Here is a 21,770-nt window from a genome sequence, read left to right as displayed (position 1 = left end):
CCAGATGCTCTTCTCCCAGACGCCCAGCTAGTGAGCTCATCCCATTCAGCTCCCCCGTCGCAAGGTGCCTGCCAGGCAGGCTGAGGCTGAGGGAACAGTGTTCCAGAAAGAGGGACAGCCAGTGTGGGGCCCAGAGTACAGGGTGTGTTCAAGAACCTGACAGAGCTACACGCCACTTACCTGAAGAGTGCAGATGAGAAAAGCAAGAGGCAGGGAGTCCCGTGAGCCAAGGCCATGGCACAGCGCAGGAGGCCGCCATTGTCTTCACTAGCAGAGAAGTGCCAACAAGGAGCCCGGGACGCTGGTGGACCTTGAACCCATGGCAAAGCCAGAGCTATGCACCGATCGTCCAGTCCAGACAATGGGGTTCAAGCTACTTCCTGACCAAATAGTCTCAGAGTAAATCCTTCTAATATTTACTGACCTTTAAGATAGTCTGTCTGTTGCCGCAATTGCCTGCCTGCCTAAGAGCTAGATGTGTATCCGATATTGAATAAAAGGCTGGCGAGGCCTGGGCACCAGTGGAAGTCCTTCCCCTTGAGTTGGGCTTGCCAGCCTGGCCCCCAATATTTCCAAATTATTATTTCTTGTCTCGTCTCTTTCATTTGCGTGCAGCCCCTCTTCCAGATCCTGAACCCTGAACCACATGGGACGTGGGGGAACATACACAGCACAGGGCGTCTGCCACAGCTGGAGGGTGTGGGCTTTGCCCTAATAAAGCTGGTGTCTGTCCACAATGTACACGGCCTTGGACGGCAGAATGGCATGGACTTTTCCAAAACCACTGGGAATCGCAAGTCACGAATTTCCGAGCTGGGACAGGAGGTGGGAAGAAAGGGTCTGAGGTTCAAGATGCAGGCCTGGATTTCAGCAAGCATGTGTCTGAGTTTCCAAATAAGCAGAGCTCTGTGGTGTCTAAAATTATATATATATTGATTTCCCAGAGGAAGGGAGAGGGAGAGAGAGATGGAAGCAACAATGATGAGAGAGAATCATGGACCGGCTGCCTCCTGCAAGCCCCCTACTGGGGACCGAGCCCACAACCCAGGCATGTGCCCTGACCTGGAATTGAACCCTGGCCTCCTGGCTCATAGGTTGATGCTCAACCACCAAGCCACGCCGGCCTGGCTGCGGTGTCTTATTAAGGTTTCCGCAGCTTTTACTTTAAATTCAGCTCCTGTCGTTTCGCAGCTTGAGATTCTCCCAGCAGAGATGGCAATTGAGCTAAGGAGAGAGGCTCACACAAAAGAAAGCCAGGAGATGGTAGTTGCAGATGCAATCAAGGCTGCGGAAGGGGTGACAGTGCAATTGACCCATGCCGTTGCCATGGGAACCAATGCTCCGCGGTCCTGCAGTGTTTCCCTTTTTGAAGGCCAGATTGGCTTTCCTGAATTGTTAAGGCTGCAAATCGTGGAAGCTGGGCGATCCATCACTTCTCGGATCCCAGGTCCCTGCAGGTGACGGAGGCAAGGGCTAGCGGGGCTGCCATGAGTCCCCAGGTGCCCGGAAGCTGCCAAAGACAAAGACGGAAGCTCAGTGAAGCCCAGAGCTCGGCTGGAACAGGAGACCCCCTGCCCAGCGGCCCTGTGTACCAGCCGGACACTAATGAGCTGCTCAGAGCTCAGGAGGAGGACTGCAGTGAATGAGGTTTGACCTGTTAGCAAAAACCTGACATGCCATGAAGGGAGAGTCTCCTTCTAACACCAAAAGATGTAAAAGTAAATGCAAAGGGATAAGTACTTTTTAATTTGCTAGATCAACAAATTAAATCTCAGAGCAAACATTTAGAAGAGGGGAGGAAAGTGCATGGGAGAGAGAACGTAGAGAAAGGAGGCCTTGTTGGAGTCGTATAATCCCCTTAATTGCCATCAAAAGAGAGAAAGTCTTATGAGAAGTTGAAACCTCGGCCATCTGCAAGGCGAGGCAGGGAACAGTCGCCAATCAGGCGCTAAAGGCTCGGGTTCTGGGTTGAGCAGGAGAAGCACTGCCTAGTCGCATTGCATTTCAGACATTCTGCAGAGCAGCAAACAATTTATTCCTCAGCCCTAAGTTCCCACTGTTTCTCATGCATCCTGCAGGTCTGTGGGAAAGGTGAATATGGCTTAATTTTGCCTTTCAGTAAGAAGTCCTTTCTAGTGAAACATTTTTTTGTACAAGGATACATCGTATTAAAGGAAGCTGGAGAGGAAGTGGGACTCTATTCATTTAAGAATGGTTTTCATTTCCTCTTTTCATTAGCTCTGTTGCTTAACATAGCAATGCCCTCTTTACCCACAGGTGTTGAAGAAGAAAGCTGGGAGGCTCAATTTAGAATGCATCTCCTTGAATGCACTTAACAGAAAAATTAAAGCTGTGATAAAGGTTGTGTATTTCAACATGTGGGCTGAGATCCTACTCTTACCCCCTTTCCAAAGCCCAGATTAAATCCCAGGTCACCTATGAAGCCGTCTTCAATCCTAGCAGTCCAAAATGACCGACCCCTTTCCTGACTTCCCTCCTTTTTCTGTCTATCCATCTACCCATTTATACATATACTAGTGGCCCAGTGCACCGATTTGTGCACATTGAAAGGAAATTAATTAGAGGAACTATTTTAATATCGCTATTCGCTCTTTCTCTATAATAGATTGTCAACCACATTCTTGATCAACAGTGACAGATGGAAACACACGTGTGTGACTGGCGCCAGTGAGAGCTTTATATGTATAGTGCATGTGTGAGTCAACTTAGCCTTTTATATATATAGAATAAACTGGCTTAATTAGACCTGCTTTCTGATTTAGGTAAACTTTTCCAGTCCTGTGAAGCACCCCAACTTCTCTTTCAGGTAATTGTCAGCAACAAGTGAAGCACCCCAACTTCTCTTTCAGGTAATTGTCAGCAACACAGTAGTAAATATCACCACAAAGCAGATTATTATTGTAGATCATGCAGGGAGAACAAAGGGTAAAATATTTAACTGCAGCAGTGTTTGACTATATATTCTGCGCAGTGAGAAAACCTGAAGTCATTTTCAAGGTCCACCATTTCTTCTTTTCAGTTGGGTCAAGTTTCTAAACTTTCTTAATCTCCGTTTTCTGGCTAATGAAAAGAAAATAGGATTCTACTGAGTCTCCTATCTACCTACTCCAGGATTTCTGTGAGGATCAAATGAGAGGCACAGGAAAACGCTTGGTTTTGGTTAAAGACCCAGGACTAGAAACCAAGATGGCGGCATAGGTAAACATCGGAAATTGCTACCTCGCACAACAACTTTAAAAATACAACTAAAAGACAAAACAGACATCACCCATAACCACAGGAAGGCTGGCTGAATGGAAATTCTACAACTAGAAGGAAAGAGAAAACACACTGAGACTCAGAGGAGCTGCGGAAGCAAAGTGCAGAGGTACGGAGGTACACGCGGCAAGGGCTGGCAACTGAGGCTGTCTTTTTGAATCAGGAGGGAGTCACAAGCCCCCGACTGCTCTGAACTCCAGTTCTGGGAAGTCTCTGGGGATCCAGACTCATACAGGGAGAAACTGGACTGTCTGGCAGCAGGGAGAACTTGGAACTTGAGGGTGGCTTTCCCTCAGAGGTGCTTGCAGTGATTACCCGGACACTGAGATGCGTGGCCCCTTAGGGCAGGGCTGAGGATCAGCCATAGCTGCTTGCTCCGCCCTGTTGATTCCATGAGACCCCGCCCCACCCAAGCTGCGGTAGAGGCTTTTGCATATGAATGCCCTGGCCCTTTGCAATCTGAAAATTACCTAACAAACTGCAGCTGGGCCAGACAGACCCAGAACTTCCAAGAGAAGGCCCAAGGCCCCACAGCAGCTTGCATTGCTTCACCGCTGGGCCTCATCTGGGCACCTCCAAACCCCAAACAAGGAAGGGGACTCTGCAGATCACTTCGTAGCCCCTGCTGGGTAGCCTCAGGCAGAGGCTAAATTAGCACCTCCTTAGATCCAAGAGACAGTGTACCCAGTGGTCAGAGTGGGACCATCCAGATTACAACTAATCAGATCCATAAGGGACACACTCAGGGGGCAGACTCAGTGAGCACCAAAGCCCCACTGAAGCAAGTCTTGCCCCAGAAGGGTGTCTTCAGCACAGTTCTCCCACCATAGACACAGCTGATTCTCACAGCCAATTGGCCTGGAGGTCAATTCCTCCCAGTGATACCTACAACCATCAAGGCTTAACTACAACAAGACTGTGCACCAAGCCCACAAAGGGGTGCACCAAGAGTGTCCACCTCAGGTAGTTGGGGAAGCTGAGCCACTGGGCCCTATAGGACACTTAGCACACAAAGCCACTCTACCAACACAGGGAAGCATAAAAAACGAGACAAAGAAACAGGTCACAAATGACAGAAATGGAGGAAAGCAAACTACTGGATATAGAGTTCAAAACCACGGTTATAAGGTTTTTCAAGAATTTTCTAGAAACCGCTGATAAATTTAGTGAGACCCTGGAGGATATGAAAAAAGACCCACTAGAAATTAAGCATACACTGACTGAAATAAAGAATAATATACAGAGATCTAACAGCAGACAAGAGGATCCCAAGAATCAAGTCAAAGATTTGAAATACAAAGACGCAAAAAATACCCAACCGGAAAAGCAAAAAGAAAAAAGAATCCAAAAATATGATGATAGTGTAAGGAGCCTTTGGGACAACTTCAAGCATACCAACATCAGAATTATAGGGGTGCCAGAAGAATAGAGAGAGCAAGATACTGAAAACCTATTTGAAGAAATCATGACAGAAATCTCCCCCTACCTGGTGAAAGAAATAGACTTACAAGTCCAGGAAGCGCAGAGAACCCCAAACAAAAGGAATCCAAAGAGGACCACACCAAGACACATCATCATTAAAATGCCAAGGGCAAAAGACAAAGAGAGAATCTTAAAAGCAGCAAGAGAAAAACAGTCAGTTACCTACAAGGGAGTACCCATATGACTGTCAGCTGATTTCTCAACAGAAACTATGCTGGCCAGAAGGGAGTGGCAAGAAATATTCAAAGTGATGAATACCAAGACCCTACAACCAAGATTACTTTACCCAGCAAAGCTATCATTCAGAATTGAAGGTCAGATAAAGAGCTTCACAGATAAGAAAAAGCTAAAGGAGTTCATCACCACCAAACCAGCATTATATGAAATGCTAAAAGGTATCCTTTAAGAAGAGGAAGAAGAAAAAGCTAAAGATAAAAATTATGAACAGTAAATACATATCTATCAACAAGTGATTCTAAAAATCAATTGACTAAAAAATCTGATGAACAGAGTAAACTGGTGAATATAATAGAACCAGGGCATGGAAAGAGAGTGGACTGACAATTCTTGTGGGGAAAGGGGTGTAGGGTGTAGGAAGAGACTGGACAAAAATCGTACACCTATGGATGAGGACAGTGGGAGGGGTAAGGGCAGAGGGTGGGGTGGGAACTGGGTGGAGGAGAGCTATGGGGGGAAAAAAGAGGAACAACTGTAATAATCTGAACAATAAAGATTTAATTTTAAAAAATAATTTTATTGATTTCAGAGAGAAAATGAGAGATAGAAACATCAATGATGAGAGAGAATCGTTGATCTGCTGGGGATCGAGCCCGCAACCTGGGCAGGTGCCCTGACCGGGAATCGAACTGTGACCTCCTGTTCATAGGTTGACGCTCAACCACTGAGCCATGCCTTCCAGCCTCTTTTTTTTTTTAATGTATTTTTATTGATTTCAGAAAGGGAGAGGGAGAGAGAGATGAAAACATCAATGATGAGCGAGAACCACTGATCGGCTGCCTCCTGCATGCCCCACACTGGGGATCGAGCCCACAACCCAGGCATGTGCCCCAACCAGGAATCGAACCGTGATCTCCTGGTTCATAGGTGGAAGCTCAACCACTGAGCCACGCCAGCAGGCATGGATGTTTCTATCTCTCTCTCTCTCTCCCTTCCTCTCTAACAAAATCAAAAATAACAGTTTAAAAATAAATAAAGACCCAGGCCTGAATGGTGAATAAAAACATACGATGTCTACAGTCTAGATGAAATACAAAAAAACCCACACCAATAAATGCATAATTAGAAATATAAATAAATGCTATGAAGGAAAGACATAGTGATATTAAAGCTTCTATAGAAGATCTTGAACCTGACTTACTGAGACGGGCACACTGCTACCCTGGGTCACTAATGGACTAAGTGCATGAGCAGAGTTTACCTGGGAAGAAAGCAGGAATTAATGACTGCATTGCTGCAGAGTGGACCTCCCTCCTTACTGAACATTACCGTTTGTGCCACAGCTCATTTGCTGAAAGGTGAAATCTCAAATTGCTTTGAAGGGTTTGTAAACTGCTATTAAAAATAATTAGAGCCAAACCGGTTTGGCTCAGTGGATAGAGCGTCGGCCTGCGGACTGAAAGGTCCCAGGTTCGATTCCAGTCAAGGGCATGTACCTTGGTTGCGGGCACATCCCCAGTAGGGGGCGTGCAAGAGGCAGTTGGTTGATATTTCTCTCTCATCGATGTTTCTAACTCTCTATCCCTCTCCCTTCTTCTCTGTAAAATATCAATAAAATATATTTTAAAAAATAATAATTAGAAAAAAAAACATAAAAATATTGGTTGAGAAAAATTCATAGAGCTTTCCTTCTACACAGATCTGGGGCACAAACCTAAATATTTCTAGGCAGTGTAATTCACCAGAGAAAATAAAGGCTGAAACCTATAGCAGACCTATACTCTTGTCAGTTGTGATGAGTATTAGCATGTGGCCTTGCCAATACTTCTCTGAGCCAGAAAACCCACAGCTGAAAGAGTTAAAAATCCCACAAGGCTGTTGTGACAATGGAATGAGATAATATGTGAAAATCTTAACCGCTACGGTTGTGCCAGCCCATGGTGCCCGGACCTCAGCCTCTGGCCGCCGGCCTCAGTGGCGTGGCCTGCGTCGTGTTGGGCTTTTCTCCAGGGAGGACGGCTCATGGTTTTCTTCTTCAAAGACTGTGCTTTGAAGTATTTTTCTCGAAATAAACTTCATTTATTATATAATCATTTCTTTTGGAATTACCAGCAATCTCATATTATAACTACTAATCAGAACTTATGATCAGCATCATCACAACTGACGATATATTTTCAAATTACAAACAAAAACAGAATTGCCCGCCATCCATTCACTGTTTTATCTATTTTGTGTGTGTGTGTGTGTGTGTGTGGGGGGGGGGGGGGTTCTATTTTTCTTTTTTTAATCTATATTTTTTATTTTTCAATTACAGTTGATGTACAAGATTATATTAGTGTCACGTGTACAGCCCAGTGGTTAGACATTTGCATAACTTATGAAGTGATCACCCCGATAAATCTAGTGCCACCTGACCCATACGTAGCTATTACAATATCATTGACTCTCTTCCCTCTGCTGCCCTTTACATGCCTGTGCCTCTCAGGAATGCAACACCAATCTGTACTTCTCAGTCCCTCCACCTTTTCACCCAGTTCCCCAGCCCCCCCTTCTGGCCCCCACCAGTCTGCTCTCGGTTTTTTTTTGTTTTTTGAGTCTGTTTCTGTTCTGCTTTTTCATTTAGCTTGTTTTCCAGATTCCACATGTAAGTGAAACCACGTGGCATTTGTCTTCTCTGACTTATTTCAGTGAGCATGATGCCCTCTAGGTCAGAGGTTCTCAACCTGTGGGTCGCGACCCCTTTGGGGGTCGAACGACCCTTTCACAGGGGTCACCTAAGACCATCGGAAAACACATATATAATTACATATTTTTTTTGTGATTAATCACTATGCTTTAATTATGTTCAACTTGTAACAATGAAATTGGGGGTCACCACAACATGAGGAGCTGTATTAAGGGGTCGCAGCAGTAGGAAGGTTGAGAACCACTGCTCTAGGTTCATCCATGTTGTTGCAGATGCAAGATTTCCTTCTTTTTATGGCCGTCATTTTCCATTGTATACATGCACCACTTCTGTACCATTCATCTATTGATGAACACTCAGGTTGCTTCCATATCTTGACTATTGTAAATAATACTGCAATGAACATACGGATGATAGATATGTATTTATTGATATTTTATTCATAATTTTAATCTTTTTCTTCTTCTTAAAGAAGGTCCTTTAACATTTCCTGTGATACTGGTTTGACTGTGATGAACTCTTGTAGCTTTTCCTCCTTGCCTGTAAAGCTCTTTATCTGACCTTCAATTCTAAATGGTAGCTTTGCTGGGTAGAGTAATCTTGGTTATAGGTCCTTGCTGTTCATCACTTTGAATACTTCTTGCCACTCTCTTCTGGCCTGTGAAATTTCTGTTGAGAAATCAGCTGACAGTCATATGGGCACTCCCTTATAGGTAACTAAATGCTTTTCTCTTGCTGCTTTTAAGGTTCTCTTTGTCTTTAACCTTTCACATTTTAATTATGAAGTGTCGTGGTGTGGGCCTCTTTGGGTTCCTCTTGTTTGCGACTCTCTGTGCTTCTTGGACTTGTATGTCTATTTTCTTCACTAGGTAAGAGAAGTTTTCTGTCATTTTTTCAAATAGATTTTCAGTATCTTGCTACCTCTCATCTCCTTCTGGCACTCCCCTGATGCGAATGTTGGTGCTTGAAGTTGTCCCAGAGGCTCCTCACACTATCCTCATTTTCCAAAATTCCTTTTTTTTGCTGTTCTGATTGGGTGCTTTCTGCTTCCTTATCTTTCAAATTGCTGGTTTGATCCTCTGCTTCTCTACTCCACTGTTGATTCTCTATAATGTATTCTCCACTTCCACTATTGTACTCTGCAACCCAAACCTTTGGAATGGAGCAGAGGAAGCTGCATTGTTATACATCTCTAGGCTGCTTTTTGTATGATGTAAGTGGTATGGAAGCAAGAGGCTTCATCACATGAGGCTGTTGCTAGTTATGATGGAAGAGTGTGAATCTCCCACGATTTCACCTGTTTCTAATCCACCAGCAGGACAGTCACCAGGAGGGGAGTAACAGCTGCCACTCACTTCACCATGGGCCTGAGACGACTGCCCTCTAAGGCTCAGCTGACACTTCCAGGGAAACACTGGCAGAGTAAGTCCTTTCTAATCTTTAATTTCATCCCCTCTCCCCCATTTGTCTGTTTTCTGTGGTAACAGCATGGCTCATTTCATTGTCACTTATTCCCCTTTCTCTTCCCTGAACCTGATCTCAGTGACAGCTGCCACTTTCTCGCTTGCCCCGGCCACCGCCTCCTGCTCGGCCTGACCACTGCTGTGGGGGGAGGTGGCCAGAAGCTGGAGCAAAGCAGAAGCAGAAGCAACTGCGACCTCAGGCACCTGGGAGGTGACTTTGTTCTGTGTAATCGTAGCACAAGGCATGAATCCCTCCTGCTCTTGTCTTGAGCTGTCATCACAGTGCCTGGCACAAACCTAAATATTTAACTGTGATTGTTAAATACAGCCTGAGAGTAAGTGTTCAATCAAAGGGTACTGATTGCACGAGCAACCACATAGCAAAGCAGTGGGATAGCCTGTCTTTTGTATTCCAGATTGCTCGCTGTGTCTTTCTCTTGCTGCCCCTCTTTCTACACAAATCTTCCTGCCACCAGAGGTCCTGTTTTCTGGGCATATGTTTTCTGATATTTTCTGATATAATCTTTCCTAACCACATGCAATCCTGCTCCATCTATTTCTGTATCTCTTAACCTCCAGATTGTCTGGGCTTAAAATATAGCCTAGGACATTGGGCAGAAAAAATAAACTGAATTACAGTATTTTTTATTTCTTTGAAACACCTGCTTTATCCAAATAATACATGCACAGTTGTTTTTTTAGAAATCGAAGAAAATAGAAGACGTTATAATACAGAGACAGAACTAACTGGGTCTAAATGTTACCAGCCCTAATTCACCTCTCCACTGGCAACCACTGCTGCAGATTTTAGACCTTTTTGTAAATACTATTGCATTTCTTAATAATATGCTGGGACCACAATTTATTGGCTTTTCATATGGTCGATGCGATGTCATCTCACTTGGACATAATCTCTCCTGTCTGCCCACACAGGTATGTTTTCTATCGATGACAATTGCCACATTAAATAACACGCTTTCCCCTTTTATTCTGTCCCCCATAAACAGTAAGGCCTAACATGTTTCAGTTAAGTGCCTGCTATGAACTGATGGATTGTGTCCCCCAAATTCATACTGTAACAGAGGGGAGCTGTCACCCATTCCTTTGACGTTGTCTCTGTAAATGCTGACTCTGACTCATGTGCAGCTTGAGGATGAGCAGCATGTCTCTTTGGTGGAGATAGGCCTGTGAGTTCTGTCCAGGAATCCTCACCTTGCCTGCCGCTGGGGGTGGTGTGCATCCGGTGTGCCTGAGCTGGAGGAGTTGCCGGGACACATTTTGGCCCCTGTGAATAATGAAACTGCATTTCTCAAATGGAAGGTTGATCCGCAGCAGTGAGGTGGCTGAGAGTTGAAGCGGGGCCCAGGGGGTTGACAGACCCTGCAGCAGGAAGGCGACGGGGTCCTGTGTGGGGAGCAGGGGCCAGGCTGGGGATTCACGCCTCACGAAGCACGGGCCTGTGCAGAGGGCCCTAACAGTGCCACATTCTCCACCTTCCAGCCTGTGAGTGGCTTCGAAATGTGACTTTGTAGCTCCCCTCGTCAAGAAGTCGAGTTTATTTCTCCATGTCTTGCCTCTGAGCTGAGACTTCTGGCTGAAGGAATCTATGCCTGTTCCGAATCAAGGCCCCTTGAGGCCTGGTGTTTCTGCTCCTTCTCTTAGAACCTGAAGAGCTGCTGTGGGTACAGACTTGAGGTTGCCTATGAAATGGTACACACACAGCCTGGTCCCTCTCCCATCGCCCGTCAGTAGCCCAGAGACCCAAGAAGCACAGCCCCTCTGCTGACTTGCTGCTCAGGTGTGTGTGCGCAACTGAGACAGGGACCTGCTCAGCAGACCTGGTTCAGCACACCCAGCCGTCACCCACAGAATCATGAACCAGCACTGGCAATCCTATATAATAAAGGGGTAATATGCAAATTGACCATTCATGATTCTGTGGGTGACGGCCGATAAATTTAGTGAGACCCTGGAGGATATGAAAAAAGACCAACTAGAAATTAAGCATACACTGACTGAAATAAAGAATATTATACAGAGTTCTGACAGCAGACTAGAAGATTGCAAGAATCAAGTTAAAGATTTGAAATACGAAGAAGCAAAAATCACCCAACCAGAAAAACAAAAAGAAAAAAGAATCCAAAAATAAGAATATAGTGTAAGGAGCCTCTGGGCAACTTCAACCGTACCAACATCCGAATTATGGGGGTGCCAGAAGAAGAGTGAGAGCAAGATAAAGAAATAGACTTATAAGTCCAGGAAGCACAGAGAACCCCAAACAAAAGGAATTCAAAGAGGACCACACCAAGACACATCATCATTAAAATGCCAAGAGCAAAAGACAAAGAGAGAATCTTAAAAGCAGCAAGAGAAAGACAGTCAGTTACCTACAAGGGAGTACCCATATGACTGTCAGCTGATTTCTCAACAGAAACTATCCAGGCCAGAAGGGAGAGGCAAGAAATATTCAAAGTGATGAATACCAAGACCCTACAACCAAGATTACTTTACCCAGCAAAGCTATCATTCAGAATTGAAGGTCAGATAAAGAGCTTCACAGATAAGAAAAAGCTAAAGGAGTTCATCACCACCAAACCAGTATTATATGAGATGCTGAAAGGTATCCTTTAAGAAGAGGAAGAAGAAGAAAAAGATAAAGATACAAATTATGAACAACAAATACAAATCTATCAACAAGTGAATCTAAAAATCAAGTGAATAAAAAATCTGATGAACAGAATAAACTGGTGAATATAATAGAATCAGGGGCATAGAAAGGGAGTGGACTGACTATTCTCGGGGGAGGGGGGGAAAGGGTGTGAGGGTGCGGGAAGGGACTGGACAAAAATCGTGCACCTATGGATGAGGACAGTGGGGGGGCGGGTAAGGGCAGAGGGGTGGGGTGGGAACCTGTTGGAGGGGAGTTATGGGGGGAAAAAAGAGGAACAACTGTAATAATCTGATTTAATTTTTTAAAAAAAGAGTGCTGGTGTGTTTTTTTTTAAGATAATATCTATTTTTTAGACGTACACCTTAATAAAGATGTAGGTCACATAACCTTTACCCAAACTTCTAACACCTGTAGCTGAACAGTACTCAGTATGTTTGTGGGATAAAAGTTCTTTGTAAGAGATTATAAAACATATTATTTTGAATCAACATTACCTTTCATTAGAAAAACTATGGGCAGGAGTCTGAGCTTTGGAACCGGATGACCCCAAGCTTCACGTCCTGGCCCAATACCTTACTAGCCTGGTGTCTACGAGCAAAATACTTAACCTGCCTGTTAGTTTTCTTCTTTGTAAAATAAGATTGATAACACTACCTTGAAATATTATTCAGGATTAGATGGAATAACATATACAAAATGCCTCCCACAAAAAGATATGGAGGAAAGGTAGTTACCATTAATAGACTCATATTTGTGTTATAAAAAGAAAATTGGGGTGCATGTGTTTATTTTTTAAAAACACCTTTTACTTACATTGATTATATGTGGGTTGGAAACATCATGAGCAGGAATGAGTTAAAATGGTTTTTCCTTTTAATTAAGAGTAAATCAATGACATTGTAGGATGTTTGATTTCTTCCAAAGGGAACATGACACAATAGCATTTTTAATTCGAGGGAGGCACAGAGTTGAAATCAAAGCCGGGGCGGAGTCCGAGAGGGCGCTTGACTGGAAATGGCCGGGACGATCTAGGCTCGACGCCTGCCATCCGCTCTGTGGGTGTGCGTGGGGCCTGAGGAGGGTGTCAGTGAGGCCCTCTTTCACCAAGTCCCAGGCGTTGACTGCAGTGTAAATCCCAACAGAGAGGTGGTAACAGTGATGGAAACAAAGCATCTATTTCTACTTTTGACGTAACCAGTCACATTACCACTAATTAACAGCCTTTGTTCTTGGCTCTGTGTTAGCCAGACCATCACCACTTGATAGAATTTCCCTATTTAGTAGAGCTGACACAGACACAGGCTGGGAACAGATGTAGAAACTAGATAAATACAACAATCAAAGTGAATATTAGTAAATGTTCAATAAACACAGGGTAGCAAGAAGCCTATTTACAATGAATAGTGATGTGGGACAGAGGAGAAAACAGAGCGATGACAGAGATTGAAGTCCTCACCCAGCCACGCCGCTGAGAGAGGCCTCAGGACCGCTGAGCCTGCTCCAGGGTCAACCCGGGAGGCCCACGTTGCAGACTGACACTTGGGTGGCCCCTTTGCTTTCTGTTAACTACATTTTTCCCTTTAAAACCATTTTTCCTATCAACTAACCCCAGATTCCTCTGACAGTGGAGAAGGCTTCCAAAGCTCTCTCCCTGTGTTCTCCACAGGAGCTGGAATATTCTAACTTTGGGGCAGTTCCTTGATTCTGAGGCTGTGATTGCTGTCCAGGTTCAGAGATCCTTGGGAACGTGGATGTCTAAGCAGGCTTTTCCAGTTCCGTCACATTGCAAAGGGGGAAAGCTTTGTCACAGGGTCCCCTGTGCCTGGGGCGGAGACTACGCTGCCTTCCAATATTCTTCCCTTCTTCTGTGACAGAATGCCTGCCGCTCCCTGGGCACCTGTTCACCCAGAATAAGGACTACACACGCTCATCTTTTCCCACCCGCCTCCAACAGCAATCCCTTCGGACCTCTGGGTTGGGACAGACCTGCCTGTAGGCGGTGCAGGGAACATGCGCGGCCACACATGTCAGCCAACCAGGAGGAAAGGTGACTGCACTAGAGTGAAACATGCGAGCTGTGGGAGGAGTGACTGCACGTGAGGAAGGGCCCGGCTGCCCTCCGCTGCCGGCTCTGGCTCCAGCGATGCGCCTGCTCCCTTTGTAGGACCGGCTTTGGGTGAACATCCCCGCGCGCCCGGGCTGGGGCTCGGCGGGGCCGCCGGCTCGGTGCGCGGTCCTGGGAGCGGTTCTCTGCGTGGCGCCTGGACTGCACGCGCCTCCCGGGGAACGAGCCTCTGTCCGCGTCAGCAGGCGGCCACGTCCCTCTCTCCCTCCGCCATCCTCCCCCACCTCGTCTTTGTGCTGGGCGTGTGTCTGCGCCTCCTGCGGAGACCCGACTGGGAGAAGGGGCCGCGCCCGCCATGGATCTGTACGGGAAGGTGAGCGAGGGCGCCCTGGGGCCCGCGGGCCCGCGCCTCCGGACCTGAGTGTGTGTGTGTGTGTGTGTGACAGTGTGCGCGCGCGTGTGTGCGTGAGTGGCTGTGTGCGAGCGCGCGTGTTTGTGTGCCTGTGTGTGCACGCGCGCGTCAGTGTACGGCGTGTGAGGGTGTGTCCGTGTGAGCGCGTGCGTGTGCCAGTGTGAGTGCGTGTGAGCGCGTGCGTGTGCCAATGTGAATGCGTGTGAGCGGGGGGGGGGGGGGTGCGCGCGCACGCGCCTAACGCGATTGTGCGGGAACTCACTTGGCTCGTGTGTGTGTTGTCCGTCGTTTTCTCCCCGCGCTTCGGAGTGACAATGTGACACCAGCCCCCTTGCCTGTGGAAGACACTTTCTGGGTCGGCACGGCGGGTGCAGGGCGGAGAGTGGGACCCCGCGCAGGCGTCCAGCGGTCCTGGGGTCGTTTCTGTTGGTCTTTAGCACCAGGCAGCGCTTCCTACCCGGGACTCACGGGGTCGCTTCGCAAGGTGACAGGTGGGAACCAGAAACCGGCAGTGAGCCGAGTTGGGGTCACGTTCGCCCGCACCGGGGGAGGGGCGGGCGGTGGGGCTGAGCACCGTAGCTGCTGAAGTAGCCGGCCGAGCGGCTGTGGGGGCGGCGGTCTGGCCGCTGAATCGCCGGGAGTTGTAGTTCCCGGCTCGCAGGCTCGCAAGACGCGTCCGGGGCCCAGACTACAACTCCCAGGAACGCGCGCGCCGGGCAGCAACGCGCATGCGCCCCAGGAGGGGACAGCGCCGGTGCTGATCCCCGGCGGGTCGGCGGACCGGGAGCAGAGCGGGGAGCGCGTGCCCGGCCAGCGCCGTCGTCCCCGCGAGCGAGGACCGAGAACAATGAGGCACGAAGCTCCCGTGCAGGTGGGTCTGTGCGGAGCGGGGGGCCTCGGGAGGGACTGACGGGGGTGCTCGGGCCAGGCGGCCACGGCGCGGAGCCGGCTCCGACTCGGTCCGCGGACAGACGGTCCCCGCGCCGCGGGCTATGCCAGGATGAGGGGCTCCGCAGGGACCTGAGCGCGTCCTGAGCCTGTGAACCGCAGTACGGGGCGCGGGGTCGTGTGTCCTCGTCTCCTCGGGTCTGTGGCCGCGGGGCGCGCATAGGCGTCGGAGCGGGGGGCGTCCAGCGGTCCTGGGGTCGGGACGACCGAGCGCCTCCACGAGCGGGAAGGGGAAGGGGAGGCGGTGTGACGGTCCCCACGACCCGTCCTCCGTCAGCGGCCGCGCCGCGTCCGAGCCGGGGCAGGAAGGGCGCTTAGGGCTTGGCGAACCCGAGAGCCCCTTCCCCTCTGACCCCGGCTGGCTCACCCCTGCCCTTCACCTCTGACCCCGGCAAGTTCACTCCTGCCCCCCAGACCCTGCCCCCTCCTCCCCCGCGCTGGGGCCATAGCTGTGCGCTCGCCCGTCACTCCCCCTGGGCTTGCTTCCCTGGACTCGGGCGCCTGAGCATCGTGATTACATTTTGTTTCCCAGTGAAGACGAGTGAACGCTGGACATCAGCCTGTTCCCGAGCCACGCGCAGCAGAAAGGCGCTGGGGGACGGGGTTCGCAGGAGAGTGGGGCTCCCCATTTGCGACGGGAGTCTCTCCCGAGAACCCACCTCTGCTGCCAAATCCAACCGAAAAAATATTTGACCGTAACTCCTGCTTAAACGTTTTCAGTGAATTTCTTCATGAATCAAGGACTTTGAGCACATGCCTCTGTGTACCTTCCATCTATTTTATAGGCTGTGTGCGTGAAGGTGGGCACTGATTGGTCGCTAATGGAAATCCAGTCCGTAGAATCTCTTTGTTGAAGGTTACAGGATGGAAGCCCTCCAGTTACCTTGTGGGTTATTGACAATCTGATTGTTCCTGAGAAGGGGAGCCCCCTGGTGTGTTTCCTGTCCCTCTGTGTGTGACGTGGCTTTTCATTATGAACTGATGTGAACACAATCTGGACAGACAATAAAGGTACAGGCGGTGGCAATCAAGATATATTGGCTTATGATAATTTGCCATTGCTGGAGGTCCTGCCTGGAGCCAACTGGCTCAATTAGTTGTATTTGATTAGAAGTAAACATTGACAATAGAGTTTGAAAGCAGATGGGTAGTAGTTAAGTCAACCCCCTATATCCACTGAAATCAAAATAAATTATGAAAAAAGTCAGCACACTGCATCTTGATTTTTATTTGTGTACAGGAGTTGCTTAGAATCTTTAGAGGGTCACTAAAATGTTACAAAATTAAATGAAATTAATGCCTTAGGAAATATTTTAAGTTATTTCATATAACTATATAGTAGGCACTTAAATGAAGAATTAATATAAAAATAGGTGATGAAATAAATTTGTTCATGAATGCAGTTATTTTCATATTTATGGTGTACTTTATTGATTGGACTAGATTTTTTGAGATTTAAATATTTAAGTGCCCCAAAACTATCATGAATAATATGTACATTTTAAGAAATCAAAAACTAATTTTCTGTGGTATATTTACTTAAAGCACATTCATTGTTTCAATTTAACAAGTAAATTGTTGTTTGGGTGACACACTCTTCATTATAATCAGGTTTTCAAACATAATGATAGGAAGAATAAAACCTATAAACATGCTTCATATTTCTTAAGTGGCAATAATGTCTCAGCACCCATACTTCTGACGCACGATCCCATCCCAGGAGACTTTGATATATGAAAATGCAATGAGATAAATAGTTGACATTTCTTTTTCTTTCCATTTAAAACTGAATGAACTACATCATTATTTTAAATATATGTCCCAAATTTTATTTAGGTTTCTGGACAATGAGTAACAATCAAAATCTCATCCAATAGTTACATTATCTTAAGAGATTCTTTTCACCACTGAAAAATATTTAGTTCATTTATTGATGTGAAACAAAATGAGCTCTTTAATTGTTGATTTCCTACTTTACTTGCTTATTTTCTTAAATAAAAGAAGCCTTGGAAAATTCTATAAGGTCTTTTAAAGGTGTTCTGTTCAAGGTAGTGGTTTCTGACATAAGCATTTTTTTTAAAACTATTGCTCTTTGAGTTGATGCAAAGTGATGGATAGTAATTGCTTTCTATAGTGACTATTAAAATAATATACAGTGATAACATTTAGTATCTATATTTCCTTCATAACTAAGTAACCAGGTGTGCTTTGGGTAATTGTTCCAAGTGATGGGCTAACATGTTAGTGCAGGAGATGGTCATTGTGTGCCTTCTGATTCAGTGCCTGCATCAATCCCGAGGCCAAGTGGAGCAGTGCTCATAACATGAGGCAAAGACTGATGGACAAACTGTCATTTGCTTCAGGAGCCAGACTGAACAAATTCCAGTTCATTTAGTGCTTTGTCTGCACCAAGCACCACTGTGCCTTGCATTCAGGTCGCTGTGTGTGTGTGTGTGTGTGTGTGTGTGTGTGTGTGTGTAAATATAAGGCAGTCCTAGAGGTCACCACTTCTCATTTCAGCCACAAAACTGCAGCTTATTAAGAATAAGGAACTATCCGAACATGGCAGGTTCGAGACTCTGCCAGATCTCAGGCTAGAAGCCTGGGTTCTTCCTTTGGTGATTTTGGGCTCCCCAAGAAGACACGGAAGAGGATTGTGCAGAGTGAGGGCTCTATTGCTGTAAATTAATCCCTTCATTCGGTTCAGAAGAAAGAAAAATTGTCTCTATGTTCTCTTTAGAAAACAAACTTGTGTGAAGTAAACCAAACATTTCGGAAGGGACGTTGCTGTAAAAATGGCCGGCTTTTTGCTTCCTGGATTTGAATTTCCTGCAGGTTTGCTTACTCTCTCACAGGACCAAATGGGATGAATCCATTGTCTCTCATTAAATGCTTAGTCTTCAGTTTTGTTATCCACAAGCTTTTTGGGTCATCTCATCAATGCAGAGCCTCCTGACTGGCAAATTTCAAAGGAAAACATCTACCCAATGGATGAAGTAGAGTGTGAAAACAAAATAAAAATAAAAGAGGTTTGGCTACAAATGAGGAGGATTGAAGAAAGAATATAGATGCAGGCTGAAGATGAAGTTGATGTGAAAAGCCATACTCACTATTAAATACAGTCATGCTGTATAGAAAAACTGATGAACAAACTGTCATGGTTTCATTTGACCATGAGAAGTACATGGCACTCTTGCAGTTCATTACTGATGAACTTCTGTCCCTGTCCAGCCTCAATGATGATCCCTTTATCTTTATAAGAAACGGAAATTTAGTTTCGTACCTTACAGGAACGGAGAAAAACCTGGGTGACATTGGAGAAACGTTCCTCCTCCATTTGAGCAGATTTCTGAAGTGCCCACCTTTCCTCTGTGAGGATAGAAAGGGGAGTTAACCTATAGCAAAGTAAACCTCCGTGGTGTGAAAATGGTTTTCCAGTTCCACATTTCAGTCCAAGAAGGTATGGGTTTGTTACATGCGTAACCACAATTTCCCCTGCCATTTTAAGCTTATACTGGAACTAGAAATTCCTTTCCTCACCATCCTATTCCAGGAAGCAACGACATTTTCATGCTCAGGGATGGGTTTTCCTGTGATTGTTCTTACACCAAGGACACTCAGCTTGCTGCGTACAAACAGTTGTGCCACCTGAAATAAATGCCGTACGGGCTAAACATTTTCCCCTTTTCATTCATTAACTGGGTTCCGAGGTTCTAGAGCAGGGGTGGGGAATGTCCGGCCCGCAGGCCAAATGAGGACCGTGAACTCATTTGGTCTGGCCCTGCCAAGGCATTAGGGGTGAGTTAATTAAATGTTTGACCAACTATAGCAGGCTAACCTTTAAGTTGATAATTTTGCATGGCCCGTGAATGATGTTATAAATATCCAATTGGCCCTTGGCAGAAGAAAGGTTCCCCACTCCTGGGCTAGAGGCCCCATTGTAGTAGGTCACCATTTATTGCCAAGGATGCTGTGGCCTGTGAAGATTATACCTTTTAGATTTATTTGGAATTATATAGATCGTCAGCATTTCTCATTTGTTCATTCTTATTTTTTGAGATATTTATATACATTGAAATGCAAAAATCTTTAGTGAGCACTTTGATGAACTTTGGTAAATGGATACACCTTTGTAATACTCACCACGATAAAGATACAGAACATCTCCAATCAACCCCCAAACTTTCTTCACTCATATTCTTTTTCCAGTTAATCCACTGACACAATAATCTTAACTTTTTTCACTTAAATCAGTTCTATTCTAGAACTTTATGTAGTTCTATAAAACTTATATCAACATACTGCACAACATACAGCAGGTACTCTCAAGCCCAGCTTATTTTGCTCAGAATAGTGTCTTGAGGATCCAGTGTTGTTGCATTTATCAATAATTCACTCCGTTCCATTGATGTGTATTGTACGGTTGTATCAATCTGTCATACTCTTTAAATCCATTCCATTGATGGACTCGAGGTAATTTCCCATTTGAGGCGATTATGATGAAGACTGTAAACATTATTGTATTGTTCTTTCTGTAATATGAGGTTTTTATATCTCTTGGGTAAATGCCTAGAAGTGGAATTGCTGGTGTCAAGGGTAAGTGCATGTTCAACTGTATAAGGATCAGTGAAACCTGGAGCCCTGTTTATCTCACTGTTTGACCTTCCCATTTGACCTTCTCACCAGCAGCGTGAACATTCCGGTGGCCCCACAGCCTCGATGGTGTCAAGGGCGTCAGTGGCCTTCTAATGTTGGCCCCTTTGATGGGTGTTTTGTGGTATCCCCCTGTGGCATGAATTTGCATTTTCTTGATGACAAGTGACGCTTTGCATATTTCCATCTGTTTCCTGGCCATCACTGTGTCTCCCTTTGTGACGTGTCTGTTTAGCCTTTTGTCCATGTTGAGGGCTGTCTTTTTATTGTTTAGTTTCAGGAGAGTTTATAATTTTGAAATTAGTTCTTTAAGTATATTTAAAATATTTTCTGCCAGTGTGTAGCTTGGATATTCATACTCTTAATATATTCGGATGAGTTTACCACCCAAAGTCAAATCTTGGAAGGAATCTTTATAGCAAATCTCTGGAGGCATTTTTTGAGGGCTTAAATATTTAAAAATAACATTAAATATTTTTAAGTATTTAATGATGACTATTTCTTGGGAGACACATATACTAATATTAAAATTTAGTTTCCCCTCCATGGAAGTTGTTAGAGTATTTTACTGGTATTTTGGAGAGGTTTTTCCTTGTATGCATAGTGCTGGATATGTCCATTATGTCTAGTTCTTACTTTGTTATCGGGACGACACACTCTTGCGAGAGACATTCTTCATCTGCGGTTCCAGTGTGGACGCAGCTCCTGCAGCTCTCGGTGCCTTCTCGTGGCGTGAGGGAAGCAGAGTACAGCTGTGTTATTTTTTTAAATGACTGATGGAGAAGGTCAGGGCCACCTTCCACAGCTGACCTGAGCAGGACCCGGCTCTGCTCTGAAGATACGCTGCCTGCCCTAGCTGGTTTGGCTCAGTGGATAGAGCTTCAGCCTGTGGACTAAAGGGTCCCGGGTTCGATTCCAGTCAAGGGCACATGACCGGGTTATAGACTTGATCCCCAGTAGGGGGCGTGCAGGAGGCAGCTGATCAATGATTCTCTCTCATCATTGATGTTTCTCTCTCTCCCTCTCCCTTCCTCTCTGAAATCAATTTTTTTAAAAAAGGACACAGTGCCTTCTTCTTACTGGGTGGACCTCCTCATGTCTGACAGGGAGTTGCAACAGGTCACACCACAGCCTGAGCCCACAGAGGGCCCTGCCTCTCCAGGGGTGAGAGAGTTTCCAGAACTCAGCTTGTCTGGGCAGCGGCATCCAGTGTGCAGACCCTTTGCAAAGCTCAGCACCCAGGGTGAAGGATTTGTGCCAAAATGTCCAATTCCTCAGAGAAGACCTCTACTGTAGAGGTCACATGCATGGATGTATAGATTCAACACCATAACAAGTTCATTTTTTTTGTCTTCTATCTGATTTGCATTTTGATCAGGTCTTCAATGAATATATTAAATTCGTATTGATCAAACTTATAAATGACACAAATATGGAATGGATAACTATTTTTTATGAAAGGACATAAAATGATCAGATCTGAATTAAATCACAGATCAAAGCAAACAAAAGAAAATGTAATAGGGTCAATATAAAGATTGACATTTCCATTAAAAATAAATAGCCCAAGGATGGGCCGGGATGGGGGAGATCTGTGTGTGTGACAATTAATGTGAAAAAGTGCTGAGCCTTCCAGGAGTCTTTACGATAAGTCATGTGTGTTTGGACACAACAGCACACTTTCCCCTGTGCCAACCCCGGAGAGATGTCTGTGTGAGCCTCACAGCTGGGACCACCCAGAGGAGCAGATGATGCTTCGGGGCTGTGCTTGGTCCCTGAGACACCAGCGGTCCCTCCGATGGGAGAGGACCCACCGGCAGAATGTAGAACACACGGGTAGAAGCTACAGGAGGGAATTTTCACAGAAATCCAAGAAAAAAATGTATGGCCATTGCAGTTGTTTCGCTGCGACATAGGCTGCTTCAGAGCTG

General features: G+C 45.9%; 1 protein-coding gene and 2 long non-coding RNA genes across 4 annotated transcripts in view; 2 read left to right on the top strand and 1 right to left on the bottom strand.

The window, feature by feature from the left end:
* LOC308517748 overlaps positions 1-11,789 on the top strand; it is a 33,878-nt gene extending 22,089 nt beyond the window's left edge. The window contains exons 2-3 of one of the 2 annotated variants that reach the window (XR_013995886.1): positions 8,946-9,049; positions 9,171-11,789. This is a non-coding gene — a long non-coding RNA (uncharacterized lncRNA). Of the gene's footprint in view, positions 1-8,942; positions 9,050-9,170 lie in introns of both variants that reach the window. The other variant, XR_013995887.1, reaches the window with a different exon arrangement.
* The window catches only part of LOC308517747, a 28,661-nt gene extending 13,787 nt beyond the window's left edge, over positions 1-14,874 (bottom strand). Inside the window, exon 1 of the long non-coding RNA XR_013995885.1 lies at positions 14,501-14,874. This is a non-coding gene — a long non-coding RNA (uncharacterized lncRNA). The remainder of the gene's footprint in view (positions 1-14,500) is intronic.
* Positions 14,875-14,972: 98 nt separating this feature from the next.
* RAB3C (RAB3C, member RAS oncogene family) overlaps positions 14,973-21,770 on the top strand; it is a 44,903-nt gene continuing 38,105 nt past the window's right edge. The window contains exon 1 of the mRNA XM_081089097.1: positions 14,973-15,109. Within this exon, the coding sequence (XP_080945223.1) occupies positions 15,086-15,109 (24 nt within the window). The 5' untranslated portion in view covers positions 14,973-15,085. The remainder of the gene's footprint in view (positions 15,110-21,770) is intronic.

The sequence above is a fragment of the Myotis nattereri genome (assembly GCF_964212035.1).
Source record: "Myotis nattereri genome assembly, chromosome: 4".
NCBI classification, from domain to species: Eukaryota; Metazoa; Chordata; class Mammalia; order Chiroptera; family Vespertilionidae; genus Myotis; species Myotis nattereri.
This window is presented reverse-complemented; position numbering and strand designations above follow the sequence as displayed.